The sequence below is a fragment of the Zootoca vivipara genome, chromosome 6, assembly GCF_963506605.1.
Source record: "Zootoca vivipara chromosome 6, rZooViv1.1, whole genome shotgun sequence".
Classification (NCBI taxonomy): Eukaryota; Metazoa; Chordata; class Lepidosauria; order Squamata; family Lacertidae; genus Zootoca; species Zootoca vivipara.
The window spans coordinates 77,633,690-77,653,594 of NC_083281.1; the positions used below are offsets into that span (position 1 = coordinate 77,633,690).

The 19,905-nt window shown below is 45.1% G+C and overlaps 2 protein-coding genes across 4 annotated transcripts in view; one reads left to right on the top strand and one right to left on the bottom strand.

Moving 5' to 3' along the window:
* The window catches only part of WRAP73 (WD repeat containing, antisense to TP73), a 33,685-nt gene extending 22,981 nt beyond the window's left edge, over positions 1-10,704 (top strand). Inside the window, exons 5-13 of one of the 3 annotated variants that reach the window (XM_060276163.1) lie at positions 1,080-1,152; positions 2,937-3,040; positions 4,613-4,699; positions 5,263-5,397; positions 5,509-5,586; positions 6,343-6,448; positions 6,804-6,929; positions 8,180-8,371; positions 9,667-10,702. In XM_060276163.1, the coding sequence (XP_060132146.1) occupies positions 1,080-1,152; positions 2,937-3,040; positions 4,613-4,699; positions 5,263-5,397; positions 5,509-5,586; positions 6,343-6,448; positions 6,804-6,929; positions 8,180-8,371; positions 9,667-9,782 (1,017 nt within the window). In that variant the 3' untranslated portion in view covers positions 9,783-10,702. Of the gene's footprint in view, positions 1-1,079; positions 1,153-2,936; positions 3,041-4,612; positions 4,700-5,262; positions 5,398-5,508; positions 5,587-6,342; positions 6,449-6,803; positions 6,930-8,179; positions 8,372-9,666 lie in introns of all 3 variants that reach the window. The other 2 variants (XM_060276162.1, XM_035117822.2) reach the window with 2 other exon arrangements.
* A 654-nt stretch (positions 10,705-11,358) lies between these two features.
* Positions 11,359-17,333, bottom strand: TPRG1L (tumor protein p63 regulated 1 like). The gene is made up of 5 exons (XM_035117823.2): positions 17,021-17,333; positions 15,028-15,119; positions 13,831-14,007; positions 13,345-13,498; positions 11,359-12,337 (listed from the first exon to the last, which is right to left on the bottom strand). Exons 1-5 carry the CDS (start codon positions 17,252-17,254, stop codon positions 12,143-12,145), a joined length of 852 nt encoding a protein of 283 aa, XP_034973714.1. The 5' UTR covers positions 17,255-17,333; the 3' UTR covers positions 11,359-12,142.
* Positions 17,334-19,905: the final 2,572 nt, after the last annotated feature.

Below are 19,905 nucleotides of genomic sequence, written 5' to 3' on the forward strand. Positions count from 1 at the left end.
TGAGAGGGCTGGAACAAGCAAAAGAGATCAAACACCTAGGCCCTTGCACTTGATGGTAATCAGCCCCTCCACTCTGACTGTACCTCACCCTGCCAACCACCACTGAAATTGGGGAGGCATCTTTACCACTCCCTGCTACTTGCCCACCCAGACACTTTAGAGCATCATTATTCACACACACACCCCATTTACAGCTGGGAGATTAGGGCCACAAGATAGTAAACCAGTCTTTCGCAAACTTGGGTCTCCAGCTGATTTTGGACTACAACCCTCATTATCCCTAGCCAGTAAGACCAGCGGTCAGGGATGATGGGAATTGTAATCTGAAAACAGCTGGGGACCCAAGTTTGGGAAACCCTGTAGTGAACTAAAGCCCAGCTATATGTGCGTTCCACACTTTCAGAAGCTGTTGCCGCCATGTGGGTTTCCAGCTTAGTCTAAGGAGTGTTAACTACATGTATGTCTGGACCAGGACGCATTTTAATAAGGCACTCATTTCATCTGTTTCCACAAGTGCCGCAGTGTGGCAGGAGAAGGCACCAGTTGTTTTTTTTAATAAGGTACGTATTTCTGATCAAGCACTTTCTCCTGACATATGGCAGCACTGGTTTTCCTTTAGTAGTAATGCTAAGTTAACACTGCATGTGTTGCTCTGTGATTTGCCATTTTAGGATTAACAACATGCATTATTACCATAACTAAGTATAAATCAAAAGTGAAAACACAAAAGTGCACCCCATGATGCAGCTCGGGAGTCGGAGATTGGGGTCACAGGTGTGTACCAGTTGAAGACCACTTTTTTAGAACTTTAGGGAAGCACCAGTTAAGATACTTGAGGGATGTAAGTTTGCTTTTGCTCGTGTGCTGGGAAGAAGGTACCTGAAGCAAAACTGCCATATGTCTTCAAGTTTTGTCCTCTAGTTTGGTTCCCCATTCTTTCTGCAGAATGAAAACCACGCCGTTGTCGAGTGCGGAAACGAAGCTCAGTGGGTTCTGTATAAAAAAACATTCCCCCTGCATGCATTTCATCTGAAAAGATAAACAAATACTTCCTCTGTCTCTTTCTCTGTTTCCAACAGCTGCGGATAACTGTCTGGTCCTTGTGTACAAAATCTGTGTCTTATATCAAGTATCCCAAGGCCTGTCAGCAGGGTAAGTGGAGTTGACCTATAAAACAGGAATGGTTTTTTAAAAAATTATTATTATAGCGAAGATTGCTATGATCTGGGGATATCCCATATCCCCTTCAAATTATATATATCTACCAGCAGGAAGGGTACTGATATGGCAGGGTAACTGTAGTGTATGTTTTTGTCCTCGTGAATGTTGGTGTTCAAAAGTGAACAATCCCCTCTTGTTCCCAAGCCATATTCTGTCAGATGCAGGCACCTGTTGGACTGATGGAGATCTGTGGAATAAAAATCCAAAGTCACATTAGTAGGAGATTGGGGTGTGTGAGCTTTAAAGTGCACTCCTGACTTCAGTGTAGGTAAAGTTTTGGAGCAGGAAGTAAGTCAGGTGAGCAGCCTGATATTGTTAAGCCAACATGTGCAGGCTGACTGGAGGACAGAATGTCTGAGAATGTGTAGTATATCTTTCTGTTACCACTGAATAACCACAACCAGTTCTGCTCACGTACATGTCACTATGAAGTGGTGCTTCTGTTCAGGGGATATAGCACTGAAGAGAGAAAGGTTTTTTGCCCCTGGTACAATTGGGGAAGGCCTTGTCACACATACGAAACAACAAAGGTGTTTGGGTAGAAGAACAATGCCAACATGGAAGATATGTGTGTCAACTTGGAAAATGTGGCTGTTCATTTCTACAGGCCTTGGTGATTATGTCCTATCTCCGCTGTTGGAGGCAGTGTGCCTCTGAATACTGGTAGCTGGGAATCACAGGAGGGGAGAGCTGCTGTTCCACTTGAGTCCTGCTTGTGGGCTTCCTGGGGGCATTTGGTTGGCCACAGAACTGGAAGCTGGACCCTTTGGCCCGACTGAACAGCGCTAATTTTAGGTTCATATTCCATTGGGCAGCCCATGCAATTTAATTAAATATGGCATTTTTCTCTTTCTCCTCTGTATTTACTATGTTCTTGCACACACATGAATATGAATACCATAGGAGAGGCTGAAAATGCTTTGAATGGCATGTGTGGAAATGTTCAAGAAAAGTGGAAGGGTTAAAGAACGCACTGAGAAGTAGCTTCATCTTGCAAAAACAGTATCTCCCTGATATCTGATCTCAGGTTACATGCACCCAGTTGTTTTTGATGATTATAGTAGTTATTACATAACCAGTCTCATGAATCTGCTGTTAGACTGGCTCTCCTCACTCCACAAGATATGGATTCTTTGTAGTTATAAGTGCCAGTTTGTTACTCAAATCATGTGCCTTAGGGAAGTATTCTAATATCTCTTGTCTAAACTAGAGGTGAGAATACTAACCTCCACCCCTCCCCTTACATAGTTCATAGCAGTATTTTGAATTAAACATTTGTGGTTTTGTGTGGCCTTTCAGAAAGCATTTCTTCTTACCTACATAAGACAAAAACAGCTGGGAGTCAAGGGTCCTGGGTCAGGGTTTTGTTTTCCTTTCACACGCAGACAGGGTTTCCATTACTTGGTCTTGACAGTAGCGGAGTTTGCAATGGTGGCACTTCAGGGCCTTGAAGAGTCGAATGAAAGCAATAGACCTCCACTTCAGAGCAAGTATAGTGTGTGTGTTATGCAAGGCCTCTCAAGAGAACAGGAACTAAGCAGCAACAAATATGCCTTAAGTCATACTCATCCATCCTCAAAATAAAAAAATAAAAATGCCTCTTCTGTCCAGGTTTTGTTTTTCTTTGGGTTTGGCCCATTCCTTGGCTGGTATTATTAATTGCTCTATTTCCCTCTCTCCTAAGTGCTGCCGTTTTTTGTGTGTGTGTTTGGCAGGAATAGCATTCACAAAGGATGGACGGTACATGGCCTTGGCAGAGAGGAGGGACTGCAAAGACTACATCAGCCTCTTTGTTTGCAGTGATTGGCAGCTTCTGAGGGTACCCCTCCCACCATTATTAACCTTCCCCTTGTAGGCTCCCATGTGCCTTGTACCCTTATAGAGCCTGTGCAGATGTAATGTTCCAAATCCCTTTAACGATAAGGAGTTGACCACCAGTTTGTGCCTTTTCCTCCCACCTCGTTCAGTTTGGAAATTCTCTTTGATAGGCTAGAGCTGGTGCTGTCTTTAACCATGGTTAATGCTAATCCTCCTGGGAATCCAGAGGACTTACAGTGGTACCTCGACTTACGAAGACGATCCGTTCCACGTAAGGTTGTTGAAGCGCTCGTTCTGCGCATGCGCCGACCGCGCGCACCGCTTCTGCGCAGGTGCAGAACGTGCGCATGGCGAAAAGACTTCCGGGTTTGTCGACTTCGGAAGTCGAAACCTTTGGAAGTTGAGTCGTTCGGATGTCGAGGTATGACTGTATTCCAGGGGAGAAGGCAAAGTAAGACTGAATTGTAGGGGTGGGGAGCAGGCTAGTTTTTTTGCAAAAAGTGAGAAGAATAGTGCTTGAATATTTTTGCTTCATGTCTCAGGTTCTACAAATGCTAGAACTTCAGGGCTAGATTCACCTTAGCCAGTTCCATTAACCTAAGGCCTGTACAAGCACTTCCTCATGCACAATGGGGCTTTCCGCCCTCTGAAATTGGCTCAGGGAGTGTCAGGAAAATATCCCCAGAACAGCAAGGAGGGTGTGTATGCTTGCACAGATAGAACAGTTGGAAGAGCGGGATATTGAATTCCACTGTTAGGATTGTATTCATTAATGGATACAAGTTGCTCATGTCACACACACACACACACACACACATTTTAAAAAGAAGAATCTGAAATAATAAATCTGAAGAAGTGTGCATGCACACGAAAGCTCATACCAAAATAAAAACTTAGTTGGTCTTTAAGGTGCTACTGAAGGAATTTTTTTATTTTACTTCGATCCAGACCAACACGGCTACCTACCTGTAACATTTTAAAAAGAAAGCTGGGAATTGGGATTATAGTTCAATCAGGTATGGGGCAGGGGGACACCCCGTGGGTGCCCACAATCATTCTTCTCAAACTGGTCCAATATTCATAAATGAATATAAACTATTTATTTATTTGCGTGATGTATTTAGAATCACATAATTGCGGAGTTGGAAGGGACCCCAAGGGTCATTTAGTGCAATCTTCTGCATGGTAGGAATCGCAGCTAAAGAATCCCTGACAGATGGCCACCCAGCCTGTTTAAAAACAGCAAATGAAGGAGAGTCATTTACCTCTTCATCTAAGCTGTTTTCCACATCCTAAAATATCACAGATAGCCAAGTCAAAATAATATTGTTTTTTTTACAGTACCTCATATAACAATTATGTAAGATGCCTTCTTGAACATTAGTAGAAATGGAAACAGCTCTCGTAATGGGGACCATATCTATGGGCAGATCCAAGATGTAGCAGTACAGCAGAGACAACCAGCCCCCACCCACCAACTATAGAAGCATAGGAAGCACCTGCATCTCTCACTTCTGCTGTTTCCCCACCTTAATGTCACACTGAAATTATTTCCTTTGTTTCTGTTTGGAAGCATTTTGATACTGAAACACAGGACCTGGCTGGGACAGAATGGGCCCCGAACGGCTGCGTGTTGGCGGTGTGGGACAGCTGCCTGGAGGTGAGGGGAAACTGTCAGTGCCTCAGTGGAGGGATCTTTTGTCAAACCCATTGCAGCGTTTCAGAGCAGCTGCATCCATATTGATTTAATAGCCCACATGGAAATGTGGCTGAGAGGTGGCTTTAACGAGAGCATTATCTAGGTAATGGCCTCTTGAGAACAGGCATGGATAGTCTGTGGCCCTCCAGATGTTGCTGGGCTGCAATGCCCAATGACTGACCATTAGCTATGCTGCCTGATGGGATCTGGAGTTCCAAACAACATCTGGAGGGCCACAGGTTGCCCCTTCCTGTCTCAAGAGATGGCCTTTGCACCAACTTTTTGAGCACATGCATTCTGTTGCTGGGATCTGAATGTGAAAACACTTTGAGATTTTGCAAAATGCAGAGAAGATTCTCTTTCTTTAGTGCTTAGCACTCAGCACTTGGGTGTGGATAATTGACAGGCTGTGCATATGCATTTTTGGACTGGGGTGGAGGTTGCTTGCTTCAAGACCTTCAGATGGGACAGACTAAAACTCTTAAGCCATTGCCAGTCTTAAACATGTAAACCTTTTATTTCAGTATAAAGTTTTGCTGTACTCCCTCGATGGGCGCCTGCTGTCCACATACTGTGCTTATGAATGGTCACTAGGCATTAAATCTATCGCCTGGAGCCCCAGCAGCCAGTTCTTGGCAATCGGCAGCTATGATGAAAAGGTAAGGCTTCTGAAGCCCTGCCAAAGTTGAGTTTGTGCCACAGTACTCTCTCTCACTCACTCTCTCTCTGTGCGTGTGTGTTCACCCTGGGCTTTCTCCTCTCTTAATCAGGTGCGCATTCTGAACCATGTGACTTGGAAGAAAATTACAGAATTTGAGCATCCTGCAAACATTGCTAGCCCAAAGATAGTAAGTAGAAAAAGAAGAGTGGTTGGCTCATGCTGCAGGAAACACACTTGGGGGGGGACCTCTTATAATGATAATACTTGGTATTTGTATAATTCTTCAAAATGTTTTCAGCAGTCCTTACAAAACTCTGTAAGGGCGGTCAGTATCATTGTCCCCAGCAATGAGGGTGCTCAGGCTGTGTGGCCTGCTTGCTTAAGGTCATTTAGTAAGCATGCAGCTGAGCTGAGATTTGAACACGGGTCTTCCTGTTCACATCTCAGCCTTTTAGTCACTTGATGTAAACCAGCCAAGTGCTGGTTAGTATAGACAGCTTTGATAATTATTTTCTTTTTGTTTGTTTGTTTGAACCAAAAACATATGCAGATTCAAGGGGAATCGGAGATTAGGAGAAATGTGATTCACTGCTTTGGTTCATGTGTTCTTCTTCCTGCTCTTCCTCCCCCATGGGAATGGTTTTTAAAAAATGGACACCCATGCTGCAGCTTCTATTCTGCAAATTCTCTTGCATTTCCATTTCTCTTTACATCACACAGTCTGGATATCCATGTTCTCATTTGTGTTAGAATAGTCGAGAAGGATTAGAGAGACTTCTCACCCAAATCCCACATCCTGTTTATCCTTAAGTTTCTGTTTTCATCTGATGACATCCCCACCACTCAGACCTTGCTTACTGCCATGCTTTCCAGCCCAAGCGTGGATGATCTAGCAATGTGTCTCCTATAAAGAGGTGCAGGACTGACTTGCCTTTCTCTTCAGATTGTCTATAAGGAGGTGGAGAAATCGCCAGCAGTGGAAGTGGAGAAACTTGCCTTCCCCCCTACCAAGAAAATGGCAAGCTCTCTCTTCAGCACGAAGAGCAAATGTAAGTCAAAGCAGGGACCGTGTGTACAAAGCCACGTTATTACTTGTCTGTTTACTTACTTAAAAGTACTTGGAATAACTTTTACTCTCTTCTGCTGCTCAAAAGACCCCCATAGTGAAATACAAGACGTTCCCTCTGCTGATGCATGTGTAATTGTTTTTAAATGCTAATCAAACACTTTGCAAGGTCCCCATTGGGGCACCTGATTGGGCCCTGAATTGAAGCAGTGGGAGGATGCACAGCCCTAGTACTCTGTGTGCATAATATTAAAAGGAAGTTTATTCCAGGATCCATAAAATAGAATGATCTATGGTTTAAGTGTCATTATGACTCTTAATTTCCCCCCTCCTTCCAGATGAAATTGCCCAGGTCCCAGTTTCTTTGCATCATGTCAAACCTGCGGTGGACCGGGCAAATCCTAGAATTGGAGTCGGAATGTTAGCTTTTAGCTCAGATAACTGCTTCCTGGCGACCAGAAATGGTTAGTATCTCAAGAGGGGTGAATGAGGACCAACGTGTATCCTAGTGACTTCGAGTTCAAGTCCTGCCTCTAGAATGTACTCATTGTATGGCTTTGTGTATATGACTCACTTCTCATGTTTTAGTTTGGAAAGTAACTGCCCCATCTTACATGGCAAGGGTCTCTTTAGTAGGAGTGACCCATTGTGGAGGTTTCTCCAGTTCAGACTGAGCAGGGTGCTCAGTGGTTAGCACATGAAAATGCTCTTACATTGAGCACAGGGACCTAGCAGCTGTAATATTCAGCACTGTATGTTTTCATCATGACATCAGCTAGTAACTTCTGTGAAGCTGTGTGTTCTTATCTTGTTTTATAAACATCTTGACTAGCTTGGAATATGAATTCTTGTTGACTATATTTTAAATATTTTGTTGGAAGCCGCCCGGAGTGGCTGGGGAAATCCAGCCAGATGGGCGGGGTATAAATAATAAATTATTATTGTTATTATTATTATATGCTTTTGAGGATGGACCTTAAGAGAAAAAATGAAACACGTCTCTCTCTCTCTCATGCCCGTGAAATAATAACACTGTGAAACACCTGCTCTGGGAGCATGCCCAGAACATTCCACCCTAAACTTTGTGAGGTCTTGTCCTGCAGAATGGTTTGCACAACCTGCCACCTTATTGCCCTCATTCTTGACCACTGGGCATGCTGACTCGGGCTGATGGTTCCTAAGAACACTTGGGAGGCCACCGTTTTCCCACCCATGGCACAGGTGGTTCGAGCAATAACCAGCAATAAACTGCAGCTTCTGGCTTGTCTTTAAAGACAGCTCAATTTTAAATGCATTGCAAGTAATCTAGTATGGCTGTAACAAGCAGATGGTTAACTGAGGCTCAATGCGCTTCCTCCAGGTTGCAGCCAGTGAACTAGCCAAAGCTAGTAGAATGCATTCCTGGCTGCAGATGCAACTTGGGCATGTAGAAATAACCCTGGTTCCAGGAGGAACTCCAAACTCTGTGCTTGGTTCTCTAGTATTTGGTGACTAACACAGTACCTGGTTCCAGAACAGGTTGTTTATCTTTATCCAGATTAACAAAAGATCAAACTCACTGCCTGATGGGCTTTGCAGTAAGCTTTCATTGTGGGTGGTTGCTGAGGTCTGTCTGCCTCAGTTCCATAGACCAATATTAGTACAATTGTGAACCAGGGACTGATTGCATTGTGTGCCTGTATTGTACCTTTAATTGCTGTTTTGCGTCTAACAGATAATATTCCTAACGCTCTTTGGATCTGGGATGTCCAAAAGATGAAGCTGTTTGTGATCCTGGAGCAGCTGTGCCCCATCCAGCTTTTCCAGTGGGATCCCCGTCAGTCCCGGCTTGCCATTTGTACTGGGAGCAGCAGAGTGTACCTCTGGTCCCCAGCAGGATGTGTGTCTGTACAGATACCAGTGGGAGGTAAGGAAGCTCCAAACTGATACTGCAGACAGGTCAGGCCTAGGGGCAATTTTGCTACAGTGGAGAAGGGTATCCTTGAATGGGTTGCCATTACCTACTGGGCAATTAGCAACAACAGGTTTCATTAACATTTTCTTAAACTGGGAAGCCTTTTTGTAAACTGGCTGATCATTTCCACGTCTTTAATACACAGCTCACATTCTCTAGATGTGTGATCATTTCAACAACTCTAGGTCAATGCTTGGATTGATGGTGCCACATCAGAAAGGAACTGAAAGCAGTGTGCTGGTTGGCCCTCATTTGGTTCTTAAATATGCAGTGGTGATTAAATGTATTGAATGTGACAGTGAAAAAACTGAGGCAGATGTCACAACTGGAGATTAAGTCTGTGCTAATCTCCAAAATCATATAGATCATACTTGCATTGCTGTCATGAAGCACACGGTGTGTGTGTGTGTGTGTGTGTACACACACACACACACACACACACACATATACATTGGTAACTCTACTTACGAATTGAATGCGTTCCGAACGCACATTCGTAAGTCGAAAAAAATTATAAGTCGAATCCCATAGGAATGCATTGGGAGAAAAAATTCGTAAGTCGAAGCACCCTATCTAAAAATTCGTAAGTAGAAAAAATCCTATCTAAACCGCATCCAAGATGGTGGACGGAGCTCCATTCGTAAGTAGAGGTACCACTGTGTGTGTAAACCTTCTCAGAGTAGGACTGGACTAACAGTGGAATTCAGCCCATGTCAAGGTTCAATCCTTCACATCTCCAGTTAAAAGGAGTAGTAACAGGTGATGAATGAAACTGTCTGATGGAGACTCTAGAAGAGAGTCACTGCTAGTCAGAACAGACAACACTAGGCTAGATGGTCAATCTGATTTGATCTGAGTCATCTTCCTACATCAGCTGCTACGGCACACATTCTAGAGTGCTTTCTGCACTTTTAAGATACTGAAGAAAACACAAAGGAATCCTAAAATCTATTAGGATTATTATGATCTTAATCATCCTTTCAAATTCTGAAGCTGTGACCAAATCAGCCCCACCCACAACCAAAAGGGGAGATATCAGGAGGTCTGAGGGAACCTAAGGTTTGCAGAACAAATATATGTACTGTATTTGAAGAACCTCAAAACAGCCCAACGAGTTCTGAGCATGCTTAAGAGGCCACAGGATGTTGACTATCTTTTATCTGAAGGGGAGGGTATCATAATGATCACCTAGCAAAATGTGTGTAAAGGGTTATTTGCCATTAAAATTTTTTGCTCCATGTCCACAGGTGACTTCCAGGTGACTTCTCTGTGCTGGCACTCCAGTGGGGACTCTCTGGCTCTCCTGAGTAAGGACAATTTTTGTATGTGTTACTTAGATAAAGAAGAGGAAGATGTGAAATAGCTACACCCAAAGCTAAGCTGGGTTAAAACGGAAGCCTGGTTTTAGTCTCCAGCATTGCAAGTGGAGGGGGAGGGTGGAGAGAAACTGCTGCTGGGCTTAGTTTGTATATAGATGTGTGGAAGCTTGTATTTGCCCTTGATGCACTTTAAACAGCTGAGCAGTATAAAATGTTATGAAATAGTGAGGAAGCAGGTGTTTTAGCTTTAAACTTCTAGATCCTACTACAACATAATGTATATCTTAGTGTGTAAACTACCTAGTTTATTTTGAAAATAAAATAAAACATTTTTGTTACATAATGCTTTATTAAAACATGGCTACAAGGGTGCCATTTTTTCATTCTTCAGAGTATGAACTGTATGTGCTGTTGCCTATGAAAACTAAAAATTGAATGAAGGTGTGCAGTGCTGACTTAGAAAGGGAAAGCTCTCAGGTTAAACTCAGCACCTGAAATGTTCCCAGAAGTGGTCTGCCTCAAGCAGGACTTGGCTAGTTTTGAAGGGCCTGGCACCTGCCCCTTCAGTCCGCCACTCACTGTTACGGATGCAGTCAATGATAACCAAGGCAACAATTTGGATAGAAGAGCTGCTTGTCACGTTGACTGACTTAGAAAACACAGAAGTGCAGTTCATTTGATTCCACCCCACGCCTCCACTGCAGTTCCTTGGTAAGTGGAAAACAGAAATGAGGAAAAGCTAGGCAGTCTGTATATTAGCAGCTGCAAACATCTACCACACTTAACAAAACCCCCTTCCCACTCGCTACCTTAAGGCTGTTACCAGATGCAGACACAGATGGGAACAGTACCAGCCAATTCTGCCCCCCCCGGTCCCGTATTTTTACTATATAGCTGGGCAAAGGTCTGTCAACGCAACCCTGCACATCATTTTGTAATTACGGTACGTTAGCTGGTCTAATAAATTAAATTATGATAAGGGCTTTAGGTTAAAAATGCTTTTCTCTGGTATACAAAATAGTGTAAGAAGGCCACTGGCAGCACTCAATGTAAAAAGTAAGTGTGTGTGTGTGTGTTTTACTTGTTTCCCTTCCATTAAACAATTGCTTGCTCTTCGCTGCCCAACCTTTGACACAGTACTGTTGAACCTGCCACAAGGAATAGATAACATTTAAGATTCACATTTACTTCGTTTATTAAGCTTAAATATACCTTGCTTAAGACAAAAAGGTCATGCATTCTGTTCCATTCCAGCACCATATATTTTGACACAAATTTTCAGAGAGAGAAAAAAAATGGTTCAGAGAGAAGTAAGCGCTATAAAACATTGGATTACCAGTAACAAAGCGGGATTTCTTGCATATTAGTGACAAACTTTCAGTAAGCATAGAAAGATTCAACCAGCAAAGGTGACACAGGCCAGGAGCCAAAGCTTATGTGCAGACACTGGGAGGGCTGGCATGGTTGCTATTTCCTCCCTTCTGGCAGCATCTTATCTCATGGAATGCCACTTGGAAAGATCCTTGACCTTTTGGGATACCTTTTTGGAGGAAGGGTATGAGGCGTTTCCGATAAATCCTTATGCACAAACCTCACATGGCCCTTTGGATCCCAGCCAGAGAACATTATTCATGCAATAGAGCAGAAAGTCTCTATATACTTGACTTTTAAGAGATACAGGTTTGTCTAGTTTTAAGGAAATGTCCATAGTCTTTTCTCCTAGCCCTCTTATTAGAGAGGTACTTTGGTGCTATTCATCTAGTTTAGATTAAAACAAAGTAGAAAGCTAATCAAAAATTCCCTTTTCCTGTAAGATAAAAAAACTTGATCCCATGTGGCAAAAGTTAATATAAAAATCAGACACTGCTGCTTGTGTGTTCACAGTGAGACTTCTTTGGATATCTGACTGCAACGAGAAGCTGTAGCTAGATGCATTTGCATCTGACTATAGAAGGTTATTAAAGGCAACTACCATCACTCAACCACATTTCCACTCAAATGTGCAGTCTCCAAAGATAAACAGAAAATAACTTGGGTTCCGACAAAATAATCACATTACCAAAACAGTTCACAACCTGTCAAACCGACAGGTGCTCTCTTTAAATCAAGAGAGAGAACTTTTATCCCTGCAAAACAGAACCTCAAGCATATGTAAATAGGACACTTGCAAAAGTTAAAAATGAAACCATGCTTCAAAATATGCAGGTGGCTTACTTGAGACACACTGACAGAGGGAAAGAACTTTTCACTGGAATATTTATTTGACTCACCAAATGAATTTTATGACAAGCAAGACTTCTATTAGATGAGCTGGAAACTCCTATTTGTTCGTCTCTCTCTCTCTTTTTTCTTCCAGGGACTTGATAGGCAGTGCTCTCTCCACCCTTTTTTTGGAAGCAGACTTTTAAAATCCAATTTTGCCTCTTGTCATTGAATAGCCCAACTTGGCCTCATTATTGATGAAAGACATCAATCCCACATAGGTCTCAATGAGAAGAGGGCGCTCCAGCAGCAGAACTCCATTTGCCCTCCCAGGCAGAGGGCACTCCTTGTGGGCCTTCTTCACAGCTTGGATCAGTTGAGTTTTGAAGTTCTCCAACTTAAAAAACAAACACAAACCATACCTGTTAATTATACTGATGTCACGATAGTCAGTAAACCAACACTGCAGAACTTCTGTATCCGTGTACAACTAAGCACTTTTTTTAAACCCCTCACCAGAAGTATGCCATGAAATAACAGGTTTCATTCTAAGTCCATAACAGAACGATGTAAGAAGCCATACAATTAGCACAGCCAATGTACTTTGGAATAGGGCTTGTTTCTCAAACAGCATCCCTCCATGCCATATGGCAAGTTACTTTGGAAAGCATGGTGACTCTCAAGAGCAGTTTGTTGGCATAGCAAGTGTATCTGCAGTATAAAAGAACGACCCTCACCGGATGGGTCCAGAACCTTAGATGTACCTACAAATTTATTTATTTGAAAGTCTCAAGACCTTTCAGTTGGCATCAAGTTGTCTATACTGCAAACTCTTGTCTACCTTTCTTGGAAGTAAACCAAACAACTGTCCTTTGCATGTATGCTTAGATGTGTGGATTTTGTGCTAAGAAAACCAAAGAGAAGACACATTATTTTTTAAAAGGCAAGTGGAGGAGTCAGTAGCATTGGAGAACAATATTAAAGCAGCTAAAATCAACCCCAGCCCTTTCTCCTCCAAATCAAGCCTTTACACTTCCATCAAACCCTCAGAAAGGACAAAGTGTAGGATGCTGGTCTGTCTTATGTACAGTGGTACCTCGAGTTACAAACGCCTCAGGTTACAAACACTTCAGGTTACTAAACTGGAAGAGTTACCTTGAGTTGAGAACTTTGCCCCAGGATGAGAACGGAAATCGTGTGCCAGCGGCACAGCGGCAGCAAGAGGCCCCATTAGTGAAAGCATGCCTCTAGTTAAGAACAGTTTCAGGTTAAGAAAGGACCTCTGGAATGAATTAAGTTCGTAACTAGACGTACCACCATATTAAAGTTCTGTTGTGACTTCTACCTAAAGAACTTGACCTCGACTAAAGTTACCCAAAGAATGCACATATGGCAACACCTTACTTGACAAAGAGATGCAATCTTTTCATCAGCATCAGCCATCGGATGTTCTGTGAAGGTGGCATATGGCACATTTGTGGACCATGGGTTCCATCTATTTATGAAGGAGGCACGGCTTTGTTTATCCCACTGGACTCTGATTCCAAAGCCTTCTCGTCTGAAAAAGGGAAAAGATTGTATGCTCACTCAAGCTCCCCCTTCAGTCATGCAGTTTCTGTGAACCCTGCAACCATTTAAACTGTGTTATGGGAAAGCAATGACACACAACCTATATAAAAATATGTTACACTGTGAAACCTGATAGTTTTTGTAGTAATTAAAGGTGCATGAGGAGCTTAAATGGAGATCCGGAAGCTAGAAGCTTAAGCAAAAAGCTTCTATAGTCCATATCTACTGGAAGACAGGAGCTAACAACTGCAAGTCTTCTTTAATGTGGTGGGATTTACAAGATAGGCAAGACAAAGAACAGGAAACAGAACCAGAACCCACTTGTTCAGTGATTTAGGAGGAAACTCAAATTCTCCAATGGAAATTGTATCAACGGCATTAAGTGATATTCTAGTCACTTGCTGGCACTGCAGGCTGATGAAGTCATATTTACAGATCAAAAGGGACCAATCAGTAATGAGAACCAAGCGCTCCTTCTCATTGTTCCAGTGATCAATTCTGGAAAGGGGAAAAAATAAAGATGAGTTAGCATGGTTTATCTCCCTAAACTTAACACAGATGATAAACTGAGGAGGGCTTTTAAGAAATAAATAATTTGTACGCATGCCCGTCCGAGTTTAAATCGAAAGTCTATTTTTACTGCAATTAGATACACACTAAAAGGTTTGTGGCATGATTAGCTAATCCTGAAATCAAGAAGTATAGAATGATAATTCACCGTAAAGGTAAAGGGACCCCTGACCATTAGGTCCAGTCGCGGACGACTCTGGGGTTATTGGCACTCATCTCGCTTTACTGGCAGAGGGAGCCGGTGTACAGCTTCTGGGTCATGTGGCTAGCATGACTAAGCCGCTTCTGGTGAACCAGAGTAGCGCACGGAAACACCGTTTACCTTCCCGCCGGAGCGGTACCTATTTATCTACTTGCACTTTGACATGCTTTCACCCTTGCACCTTCTAGGGCAGAGGCAAAAGTGGGCAGAGCAATGGATATGATCCTTATCTTTGAACCATACATTCCAGCTCTGCAAAAGTCAATAGGTCTGGGTATTCTACCCCTGTCCATCCTTCTTGCAGACAGGCAAAGAAGCTGGATCTTAGTTCAATAAAAATTCTAGCAAGGCAAGAACATGCAAGGAGCGGGGCTTGTGGGAGTCCTGAGGGTCAAATGGAGAGGCCCGCAGAGTCACCTTTGGCCTCTGGGCTTGTGGTTTCCCACCCCTGCCTTACTGCCTGGATTAAAACAAGTCAGTCTGGTTCCTGCGCCTGGTCATTCTGTTTACATCTCACCCTGCTTTTGGGAGCCCTGGGGGTGGCATGGTCAAGTGCTTCTTTTAAAGAGGTTGGAGTCAAGAACTTTGTAAAGACTGCTCCTGCCAGATCACAAGATCTTCTGCATGCAGTTTGGCTAGCTTTTCTGATGTTAATTGAACCACCACTCCTAAGTTTCACCTGTTTTGTTGGAAAGAATGAAAGGATGGAAACTGCACTGAAACTGCATATCAGATCTGCTACTTACTCAGTCAGCAGCCATACACTCTGCACTTCTCCATCTTCAGTTGGCATCACCACCACTCGTATCTCGTTCACTGCCTGCTCTATTGTTCCTGGCTAAATAAAAACAAAAAGGAAATAAATTTCTCCCAGTTAGAGTAATATTAACATCTTCTCACCCCTAACAGAGCCTCCATACACAATTGCAGTCTACCCCAGGATATTTCCCCCCCACCACCAAAAAAATTACACGCCTTGCCGATCAGAAGGTCGGCGGTTCGAATCCCTGCGACGGGGTGAGCTCCCGTTGCTCGGTCCCAGCTCCTGCCAACCTAGCAGTTCGAAAGCACCTCAAAGTGCAAGTAGATAAATAGGTACCGCTATAGCGGGAAGGTAAAATGTGTTTCCATGTGCTGCTCTGGTTCGCCAGAAGCGGCTTTGTCATGCTGGCCACATGACCCAGAAGCTGTACACCGGCTCCCTCGGCCAGTAAAGCGAGTGCCGCAACCCCAGAGTCGGTCACGACTGGACCTATTGGTCAGGGGTCCCTTCTCCTGTCTGCTTTCCAGATCAGTCTGCCCCTAGAATGGCTTTCTTTCCCTTGAAAATTAATTTCCTTCTCTTGTCTTTCTTCTCACCACAGTTGCAGTCTACTCTGCTAAATATTCCTCACCACCCAAAATTAGAGAGACCTGGTCTGAATAAGGACATTGGATTCTTATCTCATTATACATGATAAAGCTTTCTTTAGCCATCTCACCCATTGCTTTTTCCTACAAGACCAATTGCAGTCTTTAACAGTCGTTAACAGTCGTCAATAAGTTTACCACTCCTATCAGCCAATCACCCATTCCCACCACCCTTCTGAGAAGTACCCCTCCCCACTGACTATACATAAGGGCAGGGGTCCCCAAACTACGGCCCCCGGGCCGGATGCGGCCCAATCGGCCTTCCAATCCGGCCCGCGACGACTCCCGCCGCCCGCTGCCGCCGCCCGCTCTCACGGCGCGCGGCGCAGCGACGATCTAAAAAATCGGCAAAAAATCGCCGAAAATCATTTGTGCGCATGCGTATGGGCCTCTCCCGACCCGGAAGAGGTCATTTCTGGTGCACTTCCGGGTCGGGGGAGGCCCATACGCATGCGCACAAGCGATTTTTGGCGATTTTTTTCCCGCCCGTGTGCGCATGCGCACGGGCGCGCACTCCCCCGCCCTCCGGCCCGCTGCGCGCGCACTCCCCTGCCCTCCGGCCCACCGCGCGGTCGGCGCGGCGGGCACCGGCCCGCCGCGCAGAAAGTCTGGGGACCCCTGCATAAGGGTCTGGTGATTTCTGTTTCAGTGTATCTGAAGAAGTTTGCATGCACACGAAAGCTCATACATATGACAAACTTAGTTGGTCTCTAAGGTGCTACTGGAAGGATTTTTTTTATTTTTTGTTTCGACCCAAAATTATGTGGTCTCCTCTCTTCTGCCCTCCCAAACAAGAGCCTCCAGCCACAGGGGCGGCCTACCCAAATATATTTTCCTTTCAAAAGTAAATTTCTCTCTGCCCTCTTCTCTCCATAACTGCAGTCTAACAATCCCCACTCCACCGAGCATCCCCCTCCTAACATCCAAAATTATGGAGGAAAACTGCACTGAAACTCCAAAACTTTGTGCCCTTGGATAGCTCAGCTGGTTGGAGCACGGTGCTGAGGATACCAAGGGCGCAGGCTCGATCCCCGTGTGGGACAGCTGCGTGTTCCTGCATTGCACGGGGGTTAGACTGAATGACCTTCAGGGTCCCTTCCAACTCTACGATTCGGCGATCCTCTTCCGCTCCCGCTCCAGAGTCTCCAAGCCACGGTTTCCCACTAGAATATCCCCCTAACCGCGCCCAGAATCGCGTGCCCGTTTCTCTCTCCTCTCCCTCCCTCCTTCAAAGAGAGCCTCCAGCCACAGGGGCAGTCTACCCGCAGAGGAGCGCCCGGGCGCGAGACAGGTGGGCGTGGCCTCCGCCGCTCCCTCCCCCCTCCTCACCCGGAAGACGAAGTACTCCTTGAGGCGGCCCCCGCGGGTGGGGTTTCGGACGCTGAGGGGCCGCAGGGTCTGCCTGGGCGGCGCCTGCGCCAACAGCGAGGCGGAGGGCGACAGCTCTCCCGTCGGTGTGAAGGGCACGTCGGCCTCGGCCGCGGGCACCAGCAGCGCCGCCCCGCAGGAGCCCTCGCAGGAGCCCGGCCCGACGCCTTCCACCGAGTCCCGCATCTGCAGCATCGCCCACACCGGCGCCCAGCGCGCCAGGCCTCTCCGGCGGCCGCCTCACAGCAGCGCCTTCTGCGCCTGCGCGGCGGCGGCGGCAACGGCAGCCTCTCTCCTCTTTCCCCCGCGCGCCGTCCAACGGCCGTCCTGATGGGCGGGGACTCGGCAGCCCGTAGACTCACGCGGAGGGGAAATTTAGACTCATCACCTGTGGAGGTCGAAGGCGCAACTTCCGGGTCGGCTTCCTTCATACGTTCCACGTGTATCAGCTGCTGGGGGATGCTCAGTGCCAGGAGAGTTGTTGCTGCTGGTGCGCTCAGCACCTGCTTGCTGGCTTCCCGTAACGGGCAGCTGGTTGGTCACTGTGAGAAGCAGTTTGCTGGACTTAGGTGGGCAACCTTTGCCCTGATCCAGGGGGGCTGTTTTTGTAGTTCACGATTGAGGTTGCCAAGCCAGGGTGGCCACCTGTCACGAATGCCTTCGTTGAGATTCCTGCATTGCAGGATGACCCTCTGAATCCCTTCCAGCTCTAGTAGCATCCCAGACCCTGAGATGTCAGGGATCAGATCTGGGACTTGGGGGTGAACCCCTGTGACGACAATGTTTAAGTATTGCTCACAGCATAGCACGTGGAAAGGAACAACAGGATGTTGCAGTCTGTGCTTGCTGTGAACTGCCCTTGCAACAGCCAGTGTTCAGTGCTGCAGGCATTCAGCTCCCTTCTGACTTCACCATCTACATCTCTACCCTTTCACTAAAACCAATGCCCAGGTTTTGATTTGTCTGAATACCTGGAGCTCCTGTTTTTATTGGTTTTTAACATGCTTTCCTTATACTACTGTTGTATTGTTTGCGTTTTGCATTTTTGTTTTAGTGAGAACGTTCACTGTTATATTTACATTGTACACCACATAGATAGATAGATAGATAGATAGATAGATAGATAGATATATTAAGTGCTTTTAAAAACAATTGAAATACATGTACAGTATATCACTTTTCTCTCTTCATTTTTATTATGTTCCCTGCTCTGGGATTGAAAACATTCAATAAAGAGTAGGCTATAAACACTTCCAATAAATAAATAAATAGATAGATAGATAGATAGATAGATAGATAATGCACACCTAGTCCAAACCCCTGCAATGCAGAAATCATTTAGCTAAAGAAGGGATGAAACTAGGAGTTGTTCCACCCGGGTCAAAGACCTAGTTTGGCAAACAAAAGGTAAAGATAAAGGACCCCTGACAGTTAAGTCCAGTCACAAATGACTCTGGGGTTACGGTGCTATTCTCGCTTTACTGGCCGAGGGAGCTGACGTTTGTCCGCAGACAGTTTTTCCGGGGCATTGTGGCCAGCATGACTAAGCTGCTTCTGGCGAAACCAGAAGGTGGGACCAAGCAACGAGACCTCACCCAGTCGCAGAGATTCAAACCGCCAACCTTCCGATCGGCAAGCCCTAGGCTCAGTGGTTTAGACCACAGCACCCACATGCATTTCTGTAGACACACACACACAGTCTGGGAGCCTCAATGGCACCCCTCTGGGGGCTTCGCCTGGGGCAAAAAACCTGGCTAGTCCCATTGGTATGGTTTTGGCTAAAGAATCCCTGACAGATAGGCATCCAACCTCTGCTTCACTTGGGAAGAAAAGCAAATTAATGTCAGTGTCCTGGAAGAAGCAAAGACCACTAGTTTTGAAGCAACGTTTCCTCAACATCAACATCATTGGACTGGTCATGTTGTTCGGATACCTGATTATCATCTTCCAAAGCAACTATTCTATTCCCAACTCAAGAATGGAAAGTGAAATACTGGTGGACAACAAGAAGTTTAAAGATGCTATCAAGGCAAATCTTTAAAAAATGTAGTATAAGCACTATTAACTGGGAAACACTGGCCTGCGAGCTCTCCAATTGGAGAACACCCTTTACCAAAGGTGTCATGGACTTTGAAGAAGCACAAACCCAAGGTGAAAAGGAGAAACAAGCTAAGAGGAAGGCATGCTTGGCAAACCCTCACCGTGATCAACTCCCACCCAGAAACCTATGTCTCCACTGTGGAAGAATGTGTGGATCCAGAATTGGCCTCCACAGTCACTTACGGACTGTGAGTGTTAAGAGCATGTTCCTGGAAGACAAGAAGAAGAAGGAGGAGAAGAAGAATTCTTAAACGGGGATGCCCAGAACTGGACACAGGCCTCCAGGTGGGGTTTGGCTTTGGTGACACAGGCAATATGTTGTTTTCTTAGGGTCTCACAATATGTTCCTTATTTGGGAATTCTTCAGGTGACAATTCTGCAGTTTAATATGTTCCATCTCACCTGCACTGATGTGATTACAGGTAAGTGCTGCCATCTAGTGACATGATTTCAAAAAATTCAGTCCTGAGAGCTCTATCTCTAAGGAGAGCACTTATTTTGGCTGGCATGCGACAGGAGGGGCTAGCAATGGGTGCCCAATGAAATGTGGGCATGTTCAAGGCAGGGTGGTGGTGGTTTCAATGCACAAGAGTCTGAGCCCATGCAAATAGAAACTGAGCAAGAACAGCAGTTACTGGGTTTTAAGCCCATTGATTGCATTCCTTCTGTTTTATTGGATATCTGTGTTTTCATCACGTTTTTTAAAAAAATTAGTTATAAAAAATATGCTTTAGGCATCCTCTGGG

Excerpts from the sequence above, each read along its gene's own strand:
- TPRG1L (XM_035117823.2), bottom strand. The coding sequence starts at position 17,254 with ATGCTGCAGATGCGGGACTCGGTGGAAGGCGTCGGGCCGGGCTCCTGC. Across the intron at positions 15,120-17,020 it reads AGGAGTACTTCGTCTTCCGG|CCAGGAACAATAGAGCAGGC; the intron begins GTGAGGAGGGGG and ends GTTTTTATTTAG. Across the intron at positions 14,008-15,027 it reads AGTGTATGGCTGCTGACTGA|AATTGATCACTGGAACAATG; the intron begins GTAAGTAGCAGA and ends TCCCCTTTCCAG.